Source organism: Prunus avium, chromosome 7 (genome assembly GCF_965620075.1).
Source record: "Prunus avium chromosome 7, drPruAviu1.hap1.1, whole genome shotgun sequence".
NCBI lineage: Eukaryota > Viridiplantae > Streptophyta > Magnoliopsida > Rosales > Rosaceae > Prunus > Prunus avium.
Genome location: NC_142290.1, coordinates 29040587 through 29063999, shown reverse-complemented (window position 1 = coordinate 29063999; position 23413 = coordinate 29040587). Strand labels below are relative to the sequence as shown.

The 23413-nt window shown below is 38.8% G+C and overlaps 4 protein-coding genes across 4 annotated transcripts; all 4 read left to right on the top strand.

The window, feature by feature from the left end:
• The first annotated feature begins 49 nt into the window (after nt 1-49).
• On the top strand, nt 50-4145 carry LOC110761051 (beta-fructofuranosidase, insoluble isoenzyme 1-like). The gene is made up of 7 exons (XM_021963428.2): nt 50-399; nt 1896-1904; nt 2021-2874; nt 2981-3139; nt 3255-3502; nt 3586-3679; nt 3796-4145. Exons 1-7 carry the CDS (start codon nt 213-215, stop codon nt 3979-3981), a joined length of 1737 nt encoding a protein of 578 aa, XP_021819120.1. The 5' UTR covers nt 50-212; the 3' UTR covers nt 3982-4145.
• Nucleotides 4146-5934: 1789 nt separating this feature from the next.
• Nucleotides 5935-9004, top strand: LOC110761484 (beta-fructofuranosidase, insoluble isoenzyme 1-like). Its single transcript, XM_021963967.2, has 6 exons — nt 5935-6155; nt 6697-6705; nt 6827-7680; nt 7875-8284; nt 8392-8494; nt 8613-9004. The coding sequence occupies exons 1-6, from the start codon at nt 5966-5968 to the stop codon at nt 8808-8810; spliced, it is 1764 nt and encodes a 587-aa protein (XP_021819659.2). The 5' UTR covers nt 5935-5965; the 3' UTR covers nt 8811-9004.
• A 2386-nt stretch (nt 9005-11390) lies between these two features.
• Nucleotides 11391-18040, top strand: LOC110761068 (beta-fructofuranosidase, insoluble isoenzyme 1). Its single transcript, XM_088244733.1, has 5 exons — nt 11391-12244; nt 13149-13555; nt 13724-13826; nt 13940-14095; nt 17622-18040. Exons 1-5 carry the CDS (start codon nt 11396-11398, stop codon nt 17658-17660), a joined length of 1554 nt encoding a protein of 517 aa, XP_088100859.1. The 5' UTR covers nt 11391-11395; the 3' UTR covers nt 17661-18040.
• On the top strand, nt 16363-18600 carry LOC110761078 (1-aminocyclopropane-1-carboxylate oxidase homolog 4-like). Its single transcript, XM_021963462.2, has 2 exons — nt 16363-17255; nt 18047-18600. The coding sequence occupies exons 1-2, from the start codon at nt 16407-16409 to the stop codon at nt 18305-18307; spliced, it is 1110 nt and encodes a 369-aa protein (XP_021819154.1). The 5' UTR covers nt 16363-16406; the 3' UTR covers nt 18308-18600.
• Nucleotides 18601-23413: the final 4813 nt, after the last annotated feature.

Genomic DNA, 23413 nt, shown 5'->3' with positions numbered 1-23413 from the left:
CTTTCTTTATTAAACTTCCTTCCACCTCTCTCTCTCTCTCTCTCTCTCTCTCTCTCTACCCCCTAAACCTTCTCTCTCATTGAGCCTCACACTATATATAAACATGATAAGCCAAGCCAAACTCTCCCCCACTATCCTTTCTTTCTCTCTATGTTATTATATCAAGCCCTTCTTCCCTTCTCTGCTATAATTAATCTGCCTCTTGTCTTTTAATGGATACTTTAAAAAAGTTCCTTCAAGTTCTTTTACTTGCTTGTTGTTGTGTTTTTGTGATAAAAAACGACGCCGTCGAAGCATCACACAACGTTTACCCCGAGTTTCAGTCTCTTGCTGCCGTCAAGGTCAACCAAGTCCACAGAACTGCGTTTCACTTTCAACCTCCAAGCAACTGGATTAACGGTTGGTACTACTTTGTTTAAGATGATGATGATCTTCAAGTTTGGTTTTTGTTTCTTTCATCTGCACAATATTGCATGTTATATTACTTCCTTAATTACACGGTTACTTATTATGAACATCGAGCCAAGCAAGCACTTTCCGAAAAAGAAGTAACCAAGCAAGCATGCGATTATGGAGAGACGTTTACAGGCATTAATCTTTTGCCATAATGTTTAAGCTCTCTAGGCTTTTATTTTTCCCTTCTTTTTTGGTAGCTAGAAAACTTATAGGTTCTCATATCTTTTTTTTTCTTCCTAATGCTAACCAAAAGTGGAATTACCTAATTGAAGAAAAATAAAAGGGTGTGTATTGTTTTGCTCGGAACATTTTGTTGTTGTTATTTTGCTCAATATGGATGCCATTATCAGAGTATCTGAATTTAAGTGCTTTAACCCTTTTTTAAAATCTAGTTTAAGAAAAAAATGAGCCTATTTTTATGTACTAAGAGCACTAGTTCGACACATTAACCATCCACTAGATCGATGACTTTATTTACTTCGATTTTAAATTTCTTTCTTTTGCGATTTTAATACTTGTTATTTGCATTCTGAAAAAGTCATTATATATGTATTCAATGAAATGTAATCTTTTCATGCATAATGACTTTTTCAGAGTGTCGTTATAATTAGGAATTAGACATTGGTACCTGTATTTCTATTTTAGTTGGGTTAATCTTTTGGGTGTTCATTGAATTTTTGATTTGTTGCTACCAACTTATTTGCACTTTACAGACGTACATATTTAATTAGTAAATATGGATGGATATCAATGATTCCATTTAAATGTTGCGGTGCATGGACCACCATCTTTGCATGCCTAGCTACCCTAGTGGTTCTTGAATGGTCCTCACAAAATCAACATCCTAGTCATTTATCTGTGAGACCATGTCACATTTTCATTATAGCTTTACTTTTTAGTAACCTACAGTTGAAATAAAAATAAAAATAAAAATAAATGGGTGGGGGTGGTTTTTTTTCTTTCGGCCATTGATTATTGTGTCCTGGAAAATAGCTAGTTTTGGTCAGTTTTGATCATATAGGCTTCATGTGGTTTTTGAAGACTTCTGGTTTTGGTGTCATATCATTCTGTAAATTTCACCTGATGTATGTTCCAGATCTGCCTCAGTCAAAACTCATTATGGTTATTCTTTCTAAAGTTATGAAAATCGACAGTTAAATCATCACAGCATAGTAAAATATAAAATTATATTACGGATCTTTTTATTTTTATGTTTATATAAGTAATATTGGGGAAGAGAGATTATCTACACACTGCCACGGTGATCAAGGCCCTTTCCACTAGGTTAGACTCGTTGGCAAATAATGAATGACCTTTCTATGTTTACAGAACAAGTGTTATATTCATTCCTAAATCCTCTTCTAGTTACTAGAGTCACTGACTTTTTTTTTGTTGTACTTTGTCCTTTCAATGGTGGCCCATGAACCAATCAACCACAGACCCAAATGGTGAGTCTTTCTTTCCCAACGTTGAGATTTTGCAACCCTTTATTTCAATTACCAATTATAGTCTAAATTAATTCCTTAATCACTCTCTTAATTTACTATTTTCTGAATGCAAACAGGACCTATGTACTTTGGTGGTCTGTACCACTTGTTCTATCAGTACAATCCCAAAGGTGCGGTTTGGGGCAACATTGTTTGGGCCCATTCAGTGTCCAAGGATCTGATCAATTGGGAAGCCCTTGAGCCTGCAATATACCCATCCAAGCCCTTTGACGTAAATGGATGTTGGTCCGGGTCCGCCACTATTCTCCCCGGCAACAAGCCCATTATCCTCTACACTGGAATCGACCCCCAAAACCGCCAGGTCCAAAACTACGCCATCCCGGCAAACTCATCCGACCCGTACCTCCGTGAATGGATGAAGCCCGATAACAACCCGCTAGTGGTCCCGGATGCGGGTATGAACGCAACCGCATTCCGTGACCCAACAACGGCTTGGTGGGTCGATGGGCATTGGAAGATGTTGGTGGGTGGCAAAAGGAAGCACCGAGGGGTGGCCCATTTGTATAGGAGCAAGGATTTCATGCATTGGGTCAAGGCCCATCACCCACTTCACTCGGCTCCCCATACGGGAATGTGGGAGTGCCCGGATTTTTACCCCGTTCCATTGGTTGGCAAATTCGGGTTGGACACATCAAAGGTTGGTGTGGATGTGAAGCATGTTCTGAAAGTGAGCCTTGATGAGACTAGGTACGATTATTATACACTTGGGAAATATTTTACAGAGAAAGATAGGTATGTTCCTGATAAAGCCTTGGTGGATGGTTGGTCTGGGTTGAGATATGACTATGGCAACTTTTATGCATCCAAGAGTTTCTTTGATCCTGCAAAGAGTAGAAGAATTTTGTTGGGGTGGGCTAATGAGTCTGATACATCTCACGAAGATGTTGCTAAGGGATGGGCCGGAATTCAGGTAATAACTGTACAGGATTATTTGTACTGATTACATTGCTGATCACATTTCTAATAACAATTAGTACTGTGATTAGTTTGTTGATTTTGGGGTATTAATTCCACAGACAATACCGAGGGTGGTGTGGCTCAGTCCAGATGGGAAACAATTGTTGCAATGGCCTATTGAAGAAGTAGAAACTCTAAGAGGGCAAAAGGTCGAGTTGAGCATTCAAAAGCTCAAACTAGGAGATTATGTTGAAGTTAAAGGAATAACTGCGGCTCAGGTTTGACCCTCTCAACATGGATGCATGTTGCAATACAAATTAACTTTTCTGAACTGAATTATTTTGTGAATTATTGATTTGCATTAACTTATGTTGTTGGACTTGGACCACACAGGCCGATGTTGATGTTCTCTTCACAATCCCTAGCTTGGACAAAGCCGAAGAATTTGACCCTAGCTGGACCAGCCTCGATGCCCAAAGACTTTGTGGCCTAAAGGGTTCAAAAATTCAAGGTGGCCTTGGGCCTTTTGGACTTTTGACATTAGCATCACAAAACCTAGAGGAATTCACTCCTGTTTTCTTCAGGATTTTTAAAGCTCAAGGCAGCAGGCACCTAGTTCTCATGTGCTCTGATGCAACAAGGTACGTAATTTAATTACCTTAATTACTGTAATTACCATGTAATTAACTCTTGCCATTTGTATTTTCCATTTTGTTTGGGACAGTTCGTCTCTGCAGAACAACCTGTACAAACCATCATTTGCTGGCTTTGTGGATGTAGATTTGACTTCTTACAAGAAGCTTTCCCTCAGGAGTTTGGTGCGTTTTTTTTAAACCCTTTTTAAACTCAATTAATATTTGCAATTATATAAATTCTAATTAGTTAATTACTGATAATTAATTTGCTTTTTTTGTTTTGTTTTTGAAAACTACAGATTGATCATTCTGTTGTTGAAAGTTTTGGACCTGGGGCAAAAACATGCATCACATCTAGGGTTTATCCAACTCTAGCAGTTAACAAGGAAGCTCACTTGTTTGTGTTCAACAATGGGACTGAGACTATTACTGTAGAGAGCCTCACTGCATGGAGTATGAATGCTCCTCAACAGATGAACGCATAGGTTTAGGGTCTAGAAGAAGATGATGTAGAATAATGTAAAATTATGCTTGTTTAAATAATTTAGCCTGAGAGCTAGGAAATAAGGATCTATGTACCATAACATGGCGTTGTTGGTGGTTGTAGACAGCAAAAAATAATTATATCTATTATTAAGTTTAATTAGCATCTACATATTCTAATTATATGAAGAGTTGATACTTTTATTTTGTTAAAACTTTGCTTACTTTTCAACTTTTTTGTTTATATTACCTTTCATTGGTTGGACAACTGTCCATTTTCAATTGGTCACATATTGATTTCAGAAGGAATTCCTCATCTTTTTTTTCAGGAGCCAAGCCAAGTATTATTCAATACGTATATACATCTAAAAATTGTAAAGAAAGTAAGAGAAGCCATTAATTCAATTATAAACAAAAACATCCAAATTATTCATAATACTAGTGCATTAGGAAAGGCAATCCAGATGGCACCAACAATTGTACCAAAAGAAAAAAGATAAGCAAGGTACGTAGCGGATGGTCTAACCATTCAATTAATAAACTGAAAATGATTATAAAAAAAAGGCCTTCACACAAGATAAAATATTAAAATGATCCAGTCCCTTCAAAATTGGACAAATCGATCTAGTCACTATCTGACAGTGACATGAAGTAACCAGGGACGGACCCAGGATTTCAAAATGGCGTGGGCTAAATTTACTTTACATACAAACCTATTGAAAACTCAACGGTATGAGTAAATTTCATTGATAACAAAAAAATACACAGGGTGGACATAATGAGCCCTAAAATTTCATCGATACTTCATAAACCCTAAATAATCCCCAAAATTTCAATAGAAAAGAATATGAAGAATGGAAGATTACTTTAGTTTGCTTTAATTAAGTCTAAGAACATGCATAATTTACCTTAGTTTGCTTTAATTAAGTCTGAGGACATGCATAATTTTCCTTTTTGTCAAAGAGCAGGAGTTAGCCACTAGCGGATGGGCTGCTATTGCGCAAGAGATAGAGGGAATTCTTTTATTTATTTATTTATTTTGGTAAAGGAGAGAGGGAATGTCTATGCCTAGTGTAGTGATTTTGGAATAGATGAGCAAAGTAGCGGGATTAGTTAATAACTGTGGGGTTTAGTTCTTTTTATTTGTTTGTTGGTCAACCTAGTCATAGTGTGATTAGTTAATAATATTTTATTTGGGTGGTCAGTCTAGTCCTAGTGGGATTAATTAATAATATTTTATTTGGATGACCTAGGCTAGAGTATTAATTTAGTCTTAGAAAAAAAAACAAAAGAACAAGTTGCCTAGGCTTTAGCCTAGGTTAGCATGCTAGTGGGTACGTCCCTGAAAATAACTTTCATGTCACTGTCAGATAGTGACCCGAGAGTTATTCAATGTCACTCTCAGTGAGTGACATAAGAGTTATTTCATGTCACTGTCGGACAATGACTAGACCGGCTTATCTAATTTTTGAGGGGCTAGATCATTTTATCTTGGTGCCCCTCCTATTTGTCCTTATATGATAAAGGACAATTAATAAATCATTTTAAGTTGTCCAATCATCATTAGAAAAAGAAAAAGAGACTACCAAAATGTCAAAATATTCCTAACAAAAAAATAACCCAATTAATAATCCAAATTTCCCCCCTTCTTGAAAGGAACTTGAAGGAGATACGTAGATGGCTAGGTGGTCAGGCGTCATAAGTCAGGTTGTTGAATTTCCATTAATATGTGATAGGAGACTGAATCCAAACCTAATCCTTATTATTCTCCACATTAACAAGCAAATACCATAAATATTTTTGGATGTAAATTTTAAAACCTCAATCTTAAATTAATTTGGACCTCTCGCTTTACCCTTATGGATCGCCACTACCAGTACCACCTTGTCTCTCGCTGAGTCTCCAGCGCTATATATAGATATCTCAACCCCTATTTATCCCATAATTTATCCTCTTCTTTCTTCACTGCATCTGCAGGTTGTAAATATGGATTTCGTAAGAAAGCTAGTTCCCGTTTTTTTATTTGTTTCGTGTGTTTTGTTGGTCACAATTAACGACAACGGAGTAGAAGCGTCGCATAGGATATACTCTAGGCTTCAAAGTGTTCCTGCCGGTGAGGTGAAGCAACTCCACAGAACTGCCTACCATTTTCAACCTCCACAGCACTGGATTAACGGTATTGTCTTATAAAACATTCTGATTAGTGTTATCTAACGGTTCATAAATTGTAAATAAAAACCTGCCACATGCATGCAATATATTTCCCAGCACAACTTTTTTTTGGGGGGTATAAGAAAGAATTAAGAGTTTGGTATATTTCACTTTCATTTAATTAAGGAAAATATATTTGAAAAGAAAATTGATGTCCATAGGTTGCCTTTTTTTGGAGTAATTTTTGTATGTTACGACTGGTGTACTATTCAATACGTATGGGACAGTGGAAATATTCTTCAAAATTAATCGTATTTCCACACATGTTCTATGAACATACACAAATTTCTCTTTTTCTCGGGGTTGAGATGCATTTATGCGTAATTATTGCATGTGAGATTCGTTAATTTGCTTGCTTCGTCCCTAACATCTTTACTGTGATCACGAACAATATTAATTCAAGCAATTGGTGTTTCAAAGTTCTTTATTCATAAATTACTTCACTCACTGACTCTTGTTTTGCTTTCGGATATTTCCATGGCGGCTGATAATCCAATCATCGACAGACCCAAATGGTGAGTAATCTTTGGCAATTAACAATATCATTAAACTTCTCATTGTAGATTTAAATTAATCCCTAAATCAATAGCTGTTAATTGGATCTCCTTAATTAATTTTTGACTGCAAATTGCACAGCACCCATGTTTTTCAATGGTCTCTACCACCTTTTCTACCAATACAATCCCAAAGGTTCAGTGTGGGGAAACATTGTGTGGGCCCACTCAATCTCCAAAGACCTCATCAACTGGGAAGCTCTACCCCACGCCATCTTCCCCTCCAAACCCTTCGACGTAAACGGTACTTGGTCCGGCTCCGCCACCATCCTCCCCGGTAACCGCCCCGTCATCCTCTACACCGGCCTCGACAACGACAAGCGACAGATCCAAAACTACGCCGTTCCGGCCAACATATCTGACCCTTACCTCCGGGAATGGCTCAAGCCGGACGACAACCCCCTCGTCCTCCCTAGCTCAGACATGAACGCCAGCCAATTCCGTGACCCCACGACTGCATGGTGGCACGGCGGCCATTGGAGAATGCTGGTGGGTGGCAAGAGAAAGCACAGAGGGATGGCGTGGCTTTATCGGAGCATTGACTTCAACCACTGGGTCAAGGCCAAGCACGCTCTCCACTCTGCCCCCCAAACTGGCATGTGGGAGTGCCCCGATTTTTTCCCTGTTTCGTTGCATGGGAAGAATGGAGTGGACACATCAAAAGTTGGTGAGGACGTGAAGCATGTGTTCAAAGTGAGCCTTGATGAGACTCGCTATGACTATTACACAGTCGGGAAATATGATCATGAGGGTGATATCTATTTGCCAGATAACACTTCGGTTGATGGTAGGGCTGGGTTGAGATTCGATTATGGGAATTTTTATGCTTCCAAGACTTTCTTTGATCCTTCAAAGAATAGGAGGATCCTGTGGGGTTGGGCTAATGAGTCTGATACAGCAGACGATGATACAGCCAAGGGATGGGCTGGAATTCAGGTATGGTTTCTAGGCCTATTTCTTTTCCCTTTAATTAGTTTGATAAAGATCGCACTTTTGAACCCGTGAGTCGTACTTTTAGACAGATGGTATACAAGATGATCAATTTAGATCGCTCTTTAGAATTGTTGTTTACTCTTTGAAGAAATACTATATTTATGAACCATTGTCGACAACATTACTATATATTGCAGGCAATTCCAAGGGAGGTGTGGCTGAGCCCTGACGGGAAACAAGTGCTCCAATGGCCTGTTGCAGAATTAGAAACTTTGAGGGGACAAAAGGTCGACTTGAAAAGTATTCAAAATATGACACCGGGAAAACTTGTTGAAGTTAAAGGAATAACCGCTGCTCAGGCTGACGTTGATGTTACATTCTCGTTGGCGAGCTTGGAAAAAGCTGAGGAGTTTGACCCTAACTGGGAAAAGCTTGACGCCGAATCAGTTTGTGCCATAAAGCGTTCACATGTCCAAGGGGTCGTCGGTCCATTTGGGCTCGCGACGTTGGCTTCACAAAACCTAGAGGAGTTCACTCCTGTCTTCTTTAGGGTTTTTAAAACTAAAGACAATAAGCATAAGGTTCTCATGTGCTCTGATGCAAAAGGGTTTGTCTCTGTCCTCCTAAACCCTTAACTATTATCTCAACTTTTCTTTATTGTTATTCTTTAAAAAAAAATAAAAAATTAACCCTGAATTTAATTGGATGGAGCAGTTCAACTTTGAGGCCGTTTGACATCAAACAGTACAGACCATCATTTGCTGGCTATGTAGATATAGATTTAGCTGCTGAGAAGAAGATTTCTCTAAGGAGTTTGGTACGAATTACCTTTAACCCTTTCTTTTTCTCAGTTTAATTGTAACTCATTTTTATAAGTAAAAAAGTTATTCAAGAACTTATAACTAGTATCCTTCTTTTTTTCTTTCTAATTGCAGATTGATCATTCCGTTGTCGAAAGTTTCGCAGCTGGAGGAAAAACATGCATCTTGTCCAGGGTTTATCCCACATTAGCTGTCAACGATGCTGCTCACTTGTTTGTGTTCAACAATGGGACTGAGCCTGTTTCTGTACAGACCCTCAGCGCCTGGAGCATGAGTCCTCCTAAGCTAATGAACCAAAATTTAAACTTCTGAGCAGAGAATAGACATGATGTAATCAGGCATGTTATCGTAATCTGGGGACACAAATTAGGTTATTTCCCACTCATTAGGCAAACACGGGCTTAGTCTTATAGGTGTTTTTTGGATTGTACTTGGAAGGTCCTCCTTGGCTTTCCTCACCATATATATAGGATGTGATGTTTGAATCCCATTTTGATTGAATAAATACATTTCTTCTCTTATCTTAAAGATCAAATACTGTCTTTTCTTTTCTTTTGGGGATGCAATTTCTGATTCATCGGTGGGCAATCCACCCACGTCGTTTTTTTTTCTCTTACCGATTGATGACTCATTTCGCTTGAATGCTAGGTTTTTACCAAATTTGTATAGGCCAAAACCCAAGGCTTAGAAACCTAGATTTGAGCTCTAAATGTAGAATTCTAAACTCTAAGCACTGGTCGTGTTGTAAATGAGATATTTTTTAAAAACGGAAAATGGGTTTTAAAAAATGGTGGTCCATTGAAGCATCGTAATTGCTTCAAGTAGTTGAAACCAGCATGCCGATTGATCATGGAGGCACAAGTAGTCAAGTCTGGCAATGAAAATTGTGGCCCTTTTGGCCATGTTTCTATCAGTGGATATATTCATGAATCCGAAAGTTGAAAAATCTGAATGTGTCCAGGCATAAAATGATTAAAAAGTCCTTTACACAATTTGCAATGTTAAATAAGTTCAAGACGTTTTAAATTGCTTCTTCTGGTCCACTGAAAAAAATGTGAGAAATTTAATATTATTTTATTTAATATTAAAATTTCTATTTGAATGTAAATTAATAAAACCCATTGGGTTAAAGACATAACCCTTGGGTTATTATAATGGCCAATCTTCAATTGGGGGGTGGCAACTCTTCATATATATGTGTCTGGAAACCCTATTAGAGACCTAGGGATGCATTGTTTGCCTTTTCAGATTTGGATACCTTTTTGGAAAGGGTATTTCATCATCTATAAATAAAACAATCCTCTTGCAGTTTTATCATTCAATTAATTCTCTACATACAGACTTCCATCTATAGAGAGCATTAGAGTTTTCATATTCAGAAAGAGAGGTTCCTGCATAATTTGGTTTAAAGTTCCTTGTGAATTGCAGTGCTTCTTTCACAATGAGGGGAGTCATTGTATCTTGAGAAGCAAACGCTAGTGAACCATAAGCACCAGTGTGGGGTGTAATTTGTCTTAAGGTCAGAGTGTCCAACACTCATATCGACTCAATTTAGGTTCTTCTAATTCAATTCTCCTTTTGTAAAAATCTGTCCTGTTTGCAATATTTATTTGTTTATTTTATAGCAATTTCGCACTCTTATTTCCTACAAATATATATATATATATGCAAAATAGGATTGGCTTGTTCAATGTGTGACACTAGAGTTATTCAATGTCACTGTCAGAGTAACTGGACCGGCTTGTTCAATTTGGAGATGCTGGACCATTTTATCTTCATGCCCTTCTATTTATCCTTATATGGCAAAGCCCCTTACTTTTTCTTTTTGTATCAAATAGATAAAAGGCAATGGGGAACATTAAGGCACAAAACAATTATGTTACCTCACGATTGGAATAAATATTTCTTCCAAGCGTATATATCAATTCTCTTGTAAGTGCATAAAGAATTTATCCTAGTGTGCCTGATAACACTCATCCCATATCCAAGGGTCAAAATCATAACTCCATAAGCCCTATAAAAAATGATTCTATACCCTAAAATAATCCGCTACAAAAGGTATGGATATCATATGTAAATCCAATCCCACCGATAAACCGAAGTTTATATGAAGTACTGTTAAGCTTACAGATAAGAACTGAAACAGAAAACAAATGTCCAAAAAATCTACACAAGCTTTCTATAGATAATAAGGTTGTTTGTGTTTCAAACATATCCTGTCGTAATCCTTAACGAAAAAACAAACATCCAGGATCCAGCTCTAATCCAATAAGGAAAACAACTCCAAATACTCATATATATATATCCTCATGCAACCGTCCTGATTGGTTTTTCTTGTTTTTCTAGTGCTATATATAGATAAGCCAAGGCCTATTTATCCCAAAGTAATTCCCCATTTTTTTCAATCTAGTTCCTTCCCCTTGATACATTCTCTGCAGGCTCCAATGGATACTATGTTCAATAAAAAGTTGGCTCTGGTTTTCGTCTTTGCTGCTTCTGTTTTTCTGGTCATGAACAACAATGGAGTTGAGGCCTCACACAACATATACTCCAGGCTTCAGAATGCTGCTGCCGTTGAGGTGAAGCAACTCCATAGAACTGGGTATCACTTTCAGCCTCCAAAGCACTGGATTAATGGTAAGTACGATACGAATACGAACTGTGTTTTATACAAATTCTATCATCCCTTTAACCATTGATTATTAATATTACACTCACTGACTTTAATCTTGTGTTTTTTTTCCATGCCGGCCAATATTCTGATAACTATCAACAGACCCAAATGGTGAGTACTCTTTTCCAACATTAAAGACTTTTTGCCACTCTTTTTTTATCTTTTCCAAAATCTAGAAATATAACACTCAAATTAATTTCTCTTTTGCAAATTTACAGCACCCATGTACTTCAATGGTATCTACCACTTGTTCTACCAGTACAACCCCAAAGGTGCAGTGTGGGGCAACATTGTGTGGGCACACTCAGTATCTAAAGATCTCATCAACTGGGAAGCCCTCCCCCCAGCCATATTCCCTTCCAAACCCTTTGACATAAACGGCACCTGGTCTGGCTCCGCCACCATTCTCCCAGGCAACAAACCCATTATCCTCTACACAGGACTCGACGCGGACAAGCGTCAGATCCAAAACTACGCCATTCCAGCCAATTACTCCGACCCGTACCTTCGCGAATGGATCAAACCCGATGACAACCCCATAGTAGTCCCTAGCCAGGAGATGAACTCGAGCCAATTTCGTGACCCAACAACTGCATGGTGGCATAATGGTCATTGGAGGATCTTGGTGGGTGGCAAGAGAAAGCATAGAGGGATGGCTTGGTTGTATAGAAGTATTGATTTCAAGTACTGGGTGAAGGCCAAGCACCCTCTTCACTCTGCTCCCGAAACTGGCATGTGGGAGTGCCCCGACTTTTTTCCTTTGGCGTTGAATGGGAGGAGTGGAGTGGACACATCAAAAGTTGGTGAGGATGTGAAACATATTTTGAAAGTGAGCCTTGATGAGACTAGGTATGAGTACTATACACTTGGAAAATATTTTCCCGCGAAAGATAGGTACGTGCCTGATAATACTTCGGTGGATGGTCGAGCTGGGTTGCGATTGGATTATGGAAACTTTTATGCTTCCAAGACTTTCTTTGATCCTTCAAAGAATAGGAGGATTTTGTGGGGTTGGGCTAACGAGTCAGATGCTGCTGACGATGATAAAGCTAAGGGATGGGCTGGAGTTCAGGTACATGATTGCTAACTTCTTTTTTTGTATTTTTTTTTTTCATTCAGATTAGAGCAAGTCCATCGCTCTACACAAACCCGGGCAATAGGCCCCCCAAGCCAAGGTTTGGCCCTCCAGCGCGTAGCCTCAAGCTCGGGCAAGGCATGGGACCCACCAGCCTGGGCAAGCCCACGGGCAAATCCTTCTTGGGCTCAAGCCCGAAGGCGCTGACGTCAACGCCGATGTCATGCTGACGTCAGCAAGCAAAACAAAAAAATTATAGATGTTTTCCCTATAAATACATAACAATTTTATTCACTTTCTAAATTGTTTATATTTTGTTGCATAATCTTTTTTTCCTTTCTTGCCCTTGCCCTAGCCTTTTGGGGTGGATTCTTGCCTTTGCCCTAGCCTTTTGGGGTGGAGCCAAAAAAGGCAAGGCTGCCACTATTCACATGAATAGTGGCAGCCCTTGCTTGCCCTTGCCCTTGCCCTAGACTTAGCCCTTATGGGTGGAGATGCTCTTAAGGACATGTTCTGGGATTGAGATTAAGTTGGATTATGAGGTAAAATTGGATTGGAGAGGATAACACTAATCCAATGATATGTTGGATTGAAGTGTGTTATTTACATGGCCTAGCTAACAGGATTTTACATCGTCTCATCCAAGTTAAAACAAACTCTTTGGTGGGATTCATAATCCAATTAGATTTGAGCCTAGTAGTATTAGACATAATCAAATTCATGTTGTTTTAAAACCACCAAACATCTTACTAGGATTGTGAATCGCATCCAATCATATAATCTAACTCACCAACCGATCCCATAGTTTTATTTTCTCCTTACTTTGTATAGCAATTATATATGTGCACTACCATATATACTAAGATAGCTTCATTTTTTGGATTGTTATAACATTTTCTAGACAATTCCAAGGGTGGTGTGGCTAAGCCCCGATGGTAAACAAGTGGTGCAATGGCCTATCAAAGAATTAGAAACTTTGAGGGGGCTAAAGGTGGACATGAACAATCAAAATGTGGAACAGGGACAGCATGTTGAAGTAAAAGAAATAACTGCTGCTCAGGCCGACGTTGAAGTTACCTTCTCCTTGGGAAGTTTGGACAAAGCCGAGGAGTTTGACCCTAACTGGGCCAACCTCGATTCCCAAACAGTCTGCAGCCTAAGGCGTTCCGACATTCCAGGTGGCGTCGGTCCATTCGGGCTCTTGACACTGGCTTCTCAAAACCTGGACGAGTTTACTCCTGTCTTCTTTAGAGTTTTTAAAACTAAAGAGAATAAGCATAAGGTTCTCATGTGCTCTGATGCAAAAAGGTTTGTCTTCGTCCTACTCTTCTTAATTTATTATCGAAAAATGATAGTAATTACAGTATCTGATACATTGTTGATATTTGATAATGTCGTCCTGCTTCCATTTTACTGTACTCACCGTGGAACTATTCTTTTACATTCGTTAACCCTTAATTTTATTGGATGTGACAGTTCTTCATTGAGGCCGTTTAATGAAAAGTTGTATAGACCATCATTTGCTGGCTTCGTAGATGTAGATTTATCTGCTAATAAGAAGATTTCACTGAGGAGTTTGGTACGAAAACTTAATCCCTTCACTTCCTTTCTCAATTGGTAACTCATTTTTATTATTAATTCCTTAATTAATAACTAATAACTATTTTCGTTCTTCTTTTTTTTAAACTGCAGATTGATCATTCGGTTGTTGAAAGTTTCGGAGCTGGAGGAAAAACATGCATCACATCAAGGGTTTATCCCACACTAGCCATTAACGATGCTGCTCACTTGTTCGTCTTCAACAACGGAACTGAGCCTGTTACAGTCCAGACCCTCACCGCATGGAGTATGAATGCTCCTCAACAGATGAACCAAAACTTAGAATTCTGAGCATATATATAATAGAATGTTTAGGATTTAATCACAAGAAAATTCATGCTTGGTTAAATTAATCATGTACTTATTGTAAACATTTATTCATTGATGAAGTTGATTTTCGAATCAAAGAAAGAAAAAGGAGAAAGAATTAATGCATATTAAGGCACAAAATATATGTCTTTAAACGGTGTCGTTTGTCATAGTCTCATAGGAATAGGACAATAATATCCTGTTGTAAATCCATGATAAGATGTATGCCCACCATACCTACATATACTATGTAATACCTATCTCTCCAACTATACCTTTGTGATGTGATTGAACATACCGCTTATGTAGTAAACTATGTATTTTCTATGCCTATAAATAGACACACAAGACTAGATGAGTGGAAACTCATGGTTGAGCTCTTGAGAATTGTTCTTCCATAATTGTTTTCTCTTCTTCCAAATTTCTCTCCAAAATCCTCTTAATTATATAATATATCCAACATATTTATTTTTCTTTTTGTATTGGTTACTTCCTATTCAATAATATATTGATGCCTACCCCCCCCACCCCGAAAAAAAAAAAAAACAATACTTGAATGCCAAAATAATTCCCCATAACTATTGTACTTGAAGAGCTCAAAGCAAAAGAGCTGCCTATATAATTTTCATACATTAGCCTTATAATTATGTTTGAAAATTATTTTAGCCTTAAATAATGACTAAAATAGACATGATGTTGAAAGTGTTATGTGCTAATCATGTGGTGGTAGTGGTGGTGGTGGAGTGGAGGTGGTGGTGAAAGAGGTGGTGGTGAAGGTAGTGATGGTGATGAAGGTGGAGTTGGTGGTTGTGGTAGTGGTGGTGGTGGGGATGGTAGTTGTGGAGGTGGAGGTGGTGGTGGTGATGTTGGTTGTGGAGGTGGTGGACGAGGTGGGGGTGGTGGAAGAGGTGGCGGTTATGGTGGTGGTGGTGGATGATGAGGATATGGTGGTGGTGGTGGTGGTGGTTGTGGTTATGGAGGTGGTGAATGTGGTGGTGGAGTTGGATGTGGAAGTGGAGGTGGTGTCATTTTTTAAAATGAATAATGGTATTTTGGGAATTAAAAAAATTCATTAAATGCTCATTTCTGCTTCTTTTGAAAGCAGCTTTGAAAAGCAACTCCGAGCCTGCTTTTGAAAGTTGCTGTCAAAAGGCCACTACTTTTAAAATAATCATGATATTTTATTTTTAACAAACACCTTAAACTGTTTAACTTTAAAATGAAGTAGATTGTTGGCCAAACAAAACAATTCCAAACGGGACCTTAGTGTTTTTTTAATCATTATTAGTCTCCATATGACTGGAGGAGATTGAAATGTGTGAACAAATATATTAATTTTAAATTACTATAGTGGAGGAGATTGGTACTCCCAATATTGAAATACTTTTTTTGTGAGTGAGTGGGCGCACGTTTTCAAAAAAAACCGTCAACATGATCATCATTTTCACACCAAGAATAATTTGACAAAACTGAAATAAAATACAAATTAGTTGGAATTTTCGTGGAGAAAATATGACGTTTTTACTGAAACTAGTATAACGTGCATGATGGGGATTAAGGGGGGGCCCAAAATTGTTTATATTATATATGTATACTAGCATCAAATATAAAATATTTGAAAAATCTGGGGGACGTTTCACGAATTTGGAATAAATTTTTGATATTGATAGTGACCAAAGAGGAGAAGAGCATGAGAATTTCAAAAGGTAATTAAATTTATGAATTTTTCTTTACATTTGTTCATATCTAGGAAACTATGTTTTCAATTTCCAATAGCAACAAAACACATAGAGACCCATTATAGAAGCAAACAATAAATTCTTTCCTTAGGCTATTGGTTGCTGGAACGTCAGTTTGTAAATTTATAATTTCCTTCATGATATTAAATATCTAATCCAAATTTTTTTTTTATGGAGATATGTCCTACTATAATGCATACTCCCTTTTTTATTTGCTCATAGTGCACGAAGTAAAATTATTTTATTTGTTATTTTTTCGCAATTGGATAATAAGAAAGGACCTAGTTTATGGCCTAGGCCACCCGAAAGTCAGGGCCGCCCTGGTTGACACTACCCTCTTTTTTCCAACTCCATTAAGAGGGAAATCAACGTGGTAGGTAAAGTTGAAACTTCAACGATATAAAAGTAAATTAAAAAAATGAAAAATGAACACTTTTCCTTTCCTATATATATATATACACCATAGAAGAAATATATTTGCAATTCTGTCGAAAACTAGTCCTAGTGAGAAAATGGCAGCCAGTGTTGATGCAAGTTCAAGCTCATACGATCGCATGAAGGAAGTGAAGGAATTTGACGAGTCAAAGATGGGAGTCAAAGGCCTCTCCGATTCCGGCATCACTTCCATCCCTCAAATTTTTGTCCACGACCCTCAAACCCTATCCGACCTCAAACCCTCCTCTAACCCAACTGCCACTGTCATACCCACCATCGACCTCTCCCACATCACCTCCCCTGCCCACCGCCCCAATATCGTTGACCAGGTCAAAGCCGCAGCGAAAACCTTTGGCTTCTTCCAGGTCACCAACCACGGGGTGCCCGTCTCGGTCCTAGACGAGACGGTCGACGCGGTCAAAGCCTTCCACGAGCAGTCCCATGAGCTGAAAGCCAAGTACTACAAGCGAGATGAAGGAAAGGGAGTTATGTATGCAAGCAACAACGACTTGTACCGTACAACCGCCGCCAGCTGGCACGACTCGCTGCAGATGTGGATGGGGCCGGAGCCGCCCAACGTGGAGGAGATCCCGGAGGTGTGCAGGGAAGGGTTAGTTGCATGGGATTTGCATGCAACCAAGGTGGCTGATGACGTTATGGAGTTGCTCTCGGAAGGGTTAGGGTTGGAGCGTGGGAGGTTTAAGGAGCTGACGTTTTCGGATTCAAGGGCGCTTGTAGGGCACTGCTATCCTTACTGTCCTCAGCCTGATCTGACGGTGGGGATTAAGGCCCATACGGATCCCGGGATCGTGACGGTTCTGTTGCAAAACCATGTGCCGGGGTTGCAGGTTAGGCATGAGAATGAGTGGCTGGATGTAAAGCCTGTGCCTGGTGGTTTGATCATTAACGTTGGAGATTTTCTTCAGGTAAATTCAACTCTAAATCTAATATTTTGATTAAATTTTAATTGATAGTCTAACAACATAACACTAATACACCGATGCGCCATGTCTATCTAGTGTGGGGTTATAATATGGTTCGTACTTGCGGTATGGGATACACACCATAATTTTTTTTTTTTTTTTTTTTTCTTTTTTCTGTTCTTCGTTTTTTGAAAATAATTTGATATGCAAGTTGGGTGGAGGATCGATAGCCGACATTATAAAATAATAACAAGCAATAAGTGGAGGTCTCTTTCTTATTAAAAGTAATAATAATAAACGTTTAAACTTTTGTTTTGTTATCTATATATATAAAGCAAAAGGCAGAGAATGGTGAAACATTCAAAATACCAAAAAATGCCCTTGGTTAATGCACACATTAAGAATTGAAATTATTAATTAATTGAGGATAATATGGTAAATTCACACTTTTTCATATTAAAAAAATTTAAAATTAAAAGAAAAATCAGATAATGGATCCTCTTTTTAAGGAACACAACTACCCATTATTTTTTTTAAATTCTAAAATAATTTTTTTTTTATTTATAAAAAGTCTCTCGCAGCGCGGAAGCGCATGCGGAGAGGCTAGTTTCAATAAAGCAGAAAGGTGAAGGGAATATCTTGAGACCAAATCTTTCCTTTCTTGTTAAAATAATAAGTAAAATGGATTTCCAATTAATTAACTTTCTCATGGTAACTATATTTTGTCAAAATTTGGTTTGATCTTTTTTTTGTTGTCCAAAGAAGACTTTGTGTGTTTGTGTGCGAGGCTGCAGATAATCTCAAATGGGGAGTATAAAAGTGTGCAGCACAGAGTGCTGGCCAACTCCATGAAGGAATCTCGGATTTCAATTGTGATATTTTTCAACCTAGCCAAATGGAGGGAAGATGGTTACTGTGGCCCTCTCCCAGAGCTTCTGTCACCTCACAACCCACCAATTTATCGAGACTTCACGCCCCAAGAATTCCTTGAAAATTTCTATGGTAAAGGAATAGATACCAAGTCTCTGATTCAGAAAATCACAATACGAAACTGATATCCATCTATCTCTTTCCATCATGATATTAAACTATTCATTCGTGTGATATGTGTAATTGTAGTGTGATACCGTAATACGATCACATGTATAACCACGTTATCCCACCATGATTCCATTTCCTAAGTTTCCTCCATGATATTTAACTATTCCTTCACGGGTAACGGCATTCTACCAATATTAATATATGTATCCTTTATTATTCTATTAACAATATCGCGTTGGAAGGGCCTGTGCTTTTCCTTCCTGGTATTTTGAGGCCCATCCATTTGCAATGGTTTAAGTTTCTAATAGATCATGCAGAATATGTAACAAAGGAAAAAAGAGATTTTCTATTTAAACCCCGTACTTCTCTTTGTTTATCTCAATACTAAAAGAGATTTTCTATTTAAACCTCATACTTCTCTTTGTTCACCCCATGTTCTAAGTTCACTCCAACTTCTAATTTACATTTTCACAATTTCTAAGAAAACCCCACTATCTTCCCAAACTACCCTTAAATACACCCCAAGCTGAAAAAATAAGAAATAAAAGAGTTTTTCTATTTAAACCCTACACTTTCCTTCGTTCACCTCAATACTTAAATCATTAAACAATATTTGTAGTGTACATGAGATTTTGTTGTTTTCACAAGGCTGTTTTTATCATGTGATTAAAAAGGTTAACTAATCAGACAAAGATGCTTGTGGTAGGGTTCAAACCTCAAACCACTGACATGCAAGTTAAGACCCTTTTTTACGAGACTAAACTCCATTAGGAATAGGATGTAGAGGAGTTTGTATTTTTCTAAAACTTAATATGAAGAGTAGTGGGGTGTGTGGGGTGTGTGTATAGATAGATGTACTAGGGTTAAATATTAAGTTGAATGACCTTTTTTTTTATCTTTTTACACAATAATAAAACTGACAACTTAATAATTTAAGTATTGGAGTGAACAAAGAGAAGTGCGGGGTTTAAATAGAAAATCTCTACTGAAATCATTAAGCCGTAAGTTTTATTGTGTAAAAAGACGAAAAAATTCATCCAACTTAATACTTAACCCTAGTATTAACACACCCCACACACCCCACCACTCTTCATATTAAGTTTTAGAAAAATACAAACTCCTCACCACTCTTGATATCCTTGAGATCCAATGCATTGAAGCACCATGTGCTGCTAGACGATTATTAGGCTCCACAACTGTAGAAGATTCTTTCCAAGGCTTGAAGAGAAAGATCAATCGTGACAAAATCTCATGTATACTACAAATACTTTTGCTTCAAACTGATGCCTAGCAGAAGAAGAAAATCTCATGTATTTTTGCTTCAATCTAATGCCTTCAAACCGTCCTTAAACTGATGCCTAGTGTTGAGGCCCAAAAAATTCACGGTTCGGCCCAAATAAATTCTCAGCCCAATGCAATACCTTACCGAGAAGAAACTCGATTTGGGCACGTGAAAGTTCGTTATATGCGCTTGCACACATGCCACGCCAAGCAAATAAGCAACACGCCACACTGCAAGCTTAAGTGGGCCCAAGCCACGCAAGATGCTTGGGGCTTGCTTGGGTGGGTTGTGGTATGGATGGTAATAAGTTGACATGAGGCCCATTGATGGGCCAAGAAATGGAAGTCCCGGGGTTGCTTGGGAGCCTCGGAACTCAGGCCCATTTCTTTGGCCCAAACATGTGGGTGAGCACAAAGAGAAAATATCCCAACCAAAATATCCCAACCAAAATATCCTAACCAAAATAGCCCAACCAAAATAGCCTATTGACTCAACCATAAAAAGCCCAATGCTTGAAAGAGATAGCCCACTTACTCAATAAACCAACTTGGCCCATACAATTACAATAGAAGAGCTGCAAAGCTCCAGCACTTGGCTGAAGCAGAAAGCCACGAAGGAAATTGGGAGGACCACATGCGCAGAGCTACTGAGAGGCTTCAGCGCAGGAAGGAACAAGTTCCAAGCTACAACATCCAAAGGACCAAGGGATATTGGTGCACATGGAAGGATGCCACTTTTCGAACCAGCATACATAGCCATTTCTTTTCTTCATCAGATCTGGCCATGGAAAGAGGAGAGAAGAAGAAAAAGGGGAGGGATGAAAATAGGAATTCTTCACAGAGGCAACCGCGGGAAAGGGGGCCTTGAGCTCCCAAAATCCCTGATTTTATGCAGAGGAGCAAAGTAGATTTCACCACAAGAAGATGATTGAAAGGATGATGAGAGAAAGGAAGGGAAAAGCTTGGAAAAATAGGAAGGAAGTCATTAGGGTTTCTTGGAAACAGATGGCTTCCAGCGCCTATAAATAGGGCATCTTCTACCCAACAAAGAACAACACACAACCAGAGAGCAAGCTTCCTCTCTTGCATGCAAAACCCAGCAATTTTCGTGCTTAGTTCATCTCCTCCCTCAGCTTTCCCCTTTGTCATGCTATTCTGACATTTGACAGAGACACTGTCGAGCTGCCGGAAATAGCGCCCAAACCATCTTTTCCTTTCCTTCCCTCATTTCTCAAGCCAAACCTCTTTGCAAACTCTCCATCTCCTACCTTAATACCCCTTTTTCTCCCAAGAACACTCAGTTTTCTCTTCGGTGCTAAACTCATGTCAATTTTGCTCCCATGCCACAAGCTTCTCATGCTAAGCCAAGAATTTATCTGTAAGCTGTTGTTATTTTTGTTGGTGAAGGTAACCAAGGTGTTTTCTAAGGCCTTACTGTCCTTTCGAAGCATTCTTGGGGCTTGATCTCTGAACTCAGGCTCAAGGGGCAATTTCATCCATTTTGCTATTTACGGCAGCCCAGGCCCGTAGTAGCTGCCGGAAGAAAAAGACCCCTACACCTAGCACATACTTTTGCTTCAAACTTTCACCCCAAACAAAATCTCATGTATACTACAAATATTGTTTAATGATTTAAACACTGGAGTTAACAAAGAAAATTGTGGCGTTTAAATAGAAAATTCTATTTTATTTCTTATTTTTTCAGCTTGAGGTATATTTAAGGGTAGTTTGGAAAGATAGTGGGGTTTTCTTAGAAATTGTGAAATTTTAAATTAAAAGTTTGGGTGAACTTAGAACATGGGGTGAACTAAGAGATGACAGGACCCGCCCTAAATTCCTCGAAACTCGAGATGAATCCTGTGGAAATTTCCGACATCACACTGATGTCAGGCCCACATACTAAGAACCGAGACTTTCTGCCGAAAATTCGGCATAGTCTCCCTTGTAAATTTAACTTTTCCCAATTCCTTAAAACCTGCAAAAACACATTTTAAAACACCAACTGGCAGCATGCACAAGTTAACCACATGCAATTGCATAATAGGCCTCCGGCCTTCAAATAATTCGAAACAGAGCCAGCAAAGTTCTTAAGTCGAACAATACATAAACCAAACAATTAATGGTCTCAAACGACTTTACAATTACCACTGAAATCATCAAACATGATTCAAATCCAAGAATCACATCAAAGTCCAATCACATATTCAGAATCGATCAAACCCTTTCAAACACGATAATATTCGCGGCTGCACCTAGGTGAGACCCCGGGCTGCCTACATACCCTTGGACAAGGGATCAAGCCACACATAGTTCTTATCTCAACGGTCACAACTCCGATAATAGACAATTATTTACAACATAACCAACTATACATTTCAGATCTTTCACAATTCTAAATCCGATAAAAACACATTGAAACATTATCACTTTCTTCCCAAGGCATCGTATTAGGAAGACATCACAGGCCTGGACTAACTCCGAAGAGCCTGGGCAAAACAAACTCCGAAGGGCCTGGACAAACTCTGAAGGGCCTGGGCAAAACAAACTCCTAAGGGCCTGGGCAAAACAAACTCTGAAGGGCCTGCACGGGTTTAAAGGTCAACCATACCCTATCCGAGGCGTAGGCTACCGAACAAATAACTATTCATAGTAGACAAATAAACTCTCAAGCATAAAACCCATAACCGGGGAGGTACCTAAGATAGTGCTAAAAGCACTCAACTAACATTCCAAGTACCCCACACATAATCAACAAAGATAGTACTTTCTCAAATATTATATATAAGCTCAAGACACTCGAATAAGTCAAACCCACATATATTGCAACTACTTTACAAAATAAAGAATTCAACTATTAAATCTAACAAGCATTTAAATAAACCATTAAAACAATATGCACAAACTTTCCATCACAAAACCTTAAAAATAAACTATTAGACCCTCATAATCAACATAAATCAAATAACGGTCAAGACTCGTCCAAAAGAGTCGTTCTAGTACTCCTCACAGAGTGAAACTGCCTTGGAAGACTTACGGTCAACCGAGGGTCTAACCTTCCAATTTTGGTCAACCGGGCCCGCGGGGCCCACGACCTCCGTTTTACAATCCAAAAGTTCTTATAGGTTTCACAAAGTCTAGGATACACATCCTGCAAGTTTGGTTCAGATCGGACGGTCGGATCGCTCGCAATCGCATAATCAGACGGTTATCGAAAAACGCAAACTTTAACTATTTAAATCGGAACATCCGGGGCTCCGATTCCCGATCTGTGAATTCCTACACGAATCTAGGAATACCTAGATTAATACATATTAAATTGGAAGCGATCCAACGGTTCTAACATATCGAACCCGAAAATTTCACAATATGTAAAATTCGTTCGGGGTTCAAACGTTATCTGAATTGAGATACGTAAAATCCTACGCGCTCGTGACAACCAGGGGATTGCATTGAGACAAAATGCCCCTCTGACACAGTGCCCACACGCCGCTACACGCGCTGGCAGCAAGTGGGTGTCCAAAGCGATATCGCATCGCCGGAAAATCTCAGAAGCTCGGGCCAAGACTCCTACCTTAGATAATACACCTAATTTGGAGTCACTTTTGTTCTTGGATATACTCCAAAAATTCGACGGAAGTGGCTGAAAACGGAGATTGAAACCGGCAGATTTTTCAATATCTTAATTAACTACCAAAACGCAGAAATTTCGCCTATTCAACTCAACCAGCAGCTAGAACACTACGAGAGGTTGAGAAAGCATACCTGGATCGCAAGATTTGGTTGTCGGAATCACCCAAATGAGCTCCGTGAAGTTTTGGGTAAAACCGGCGACATCTATC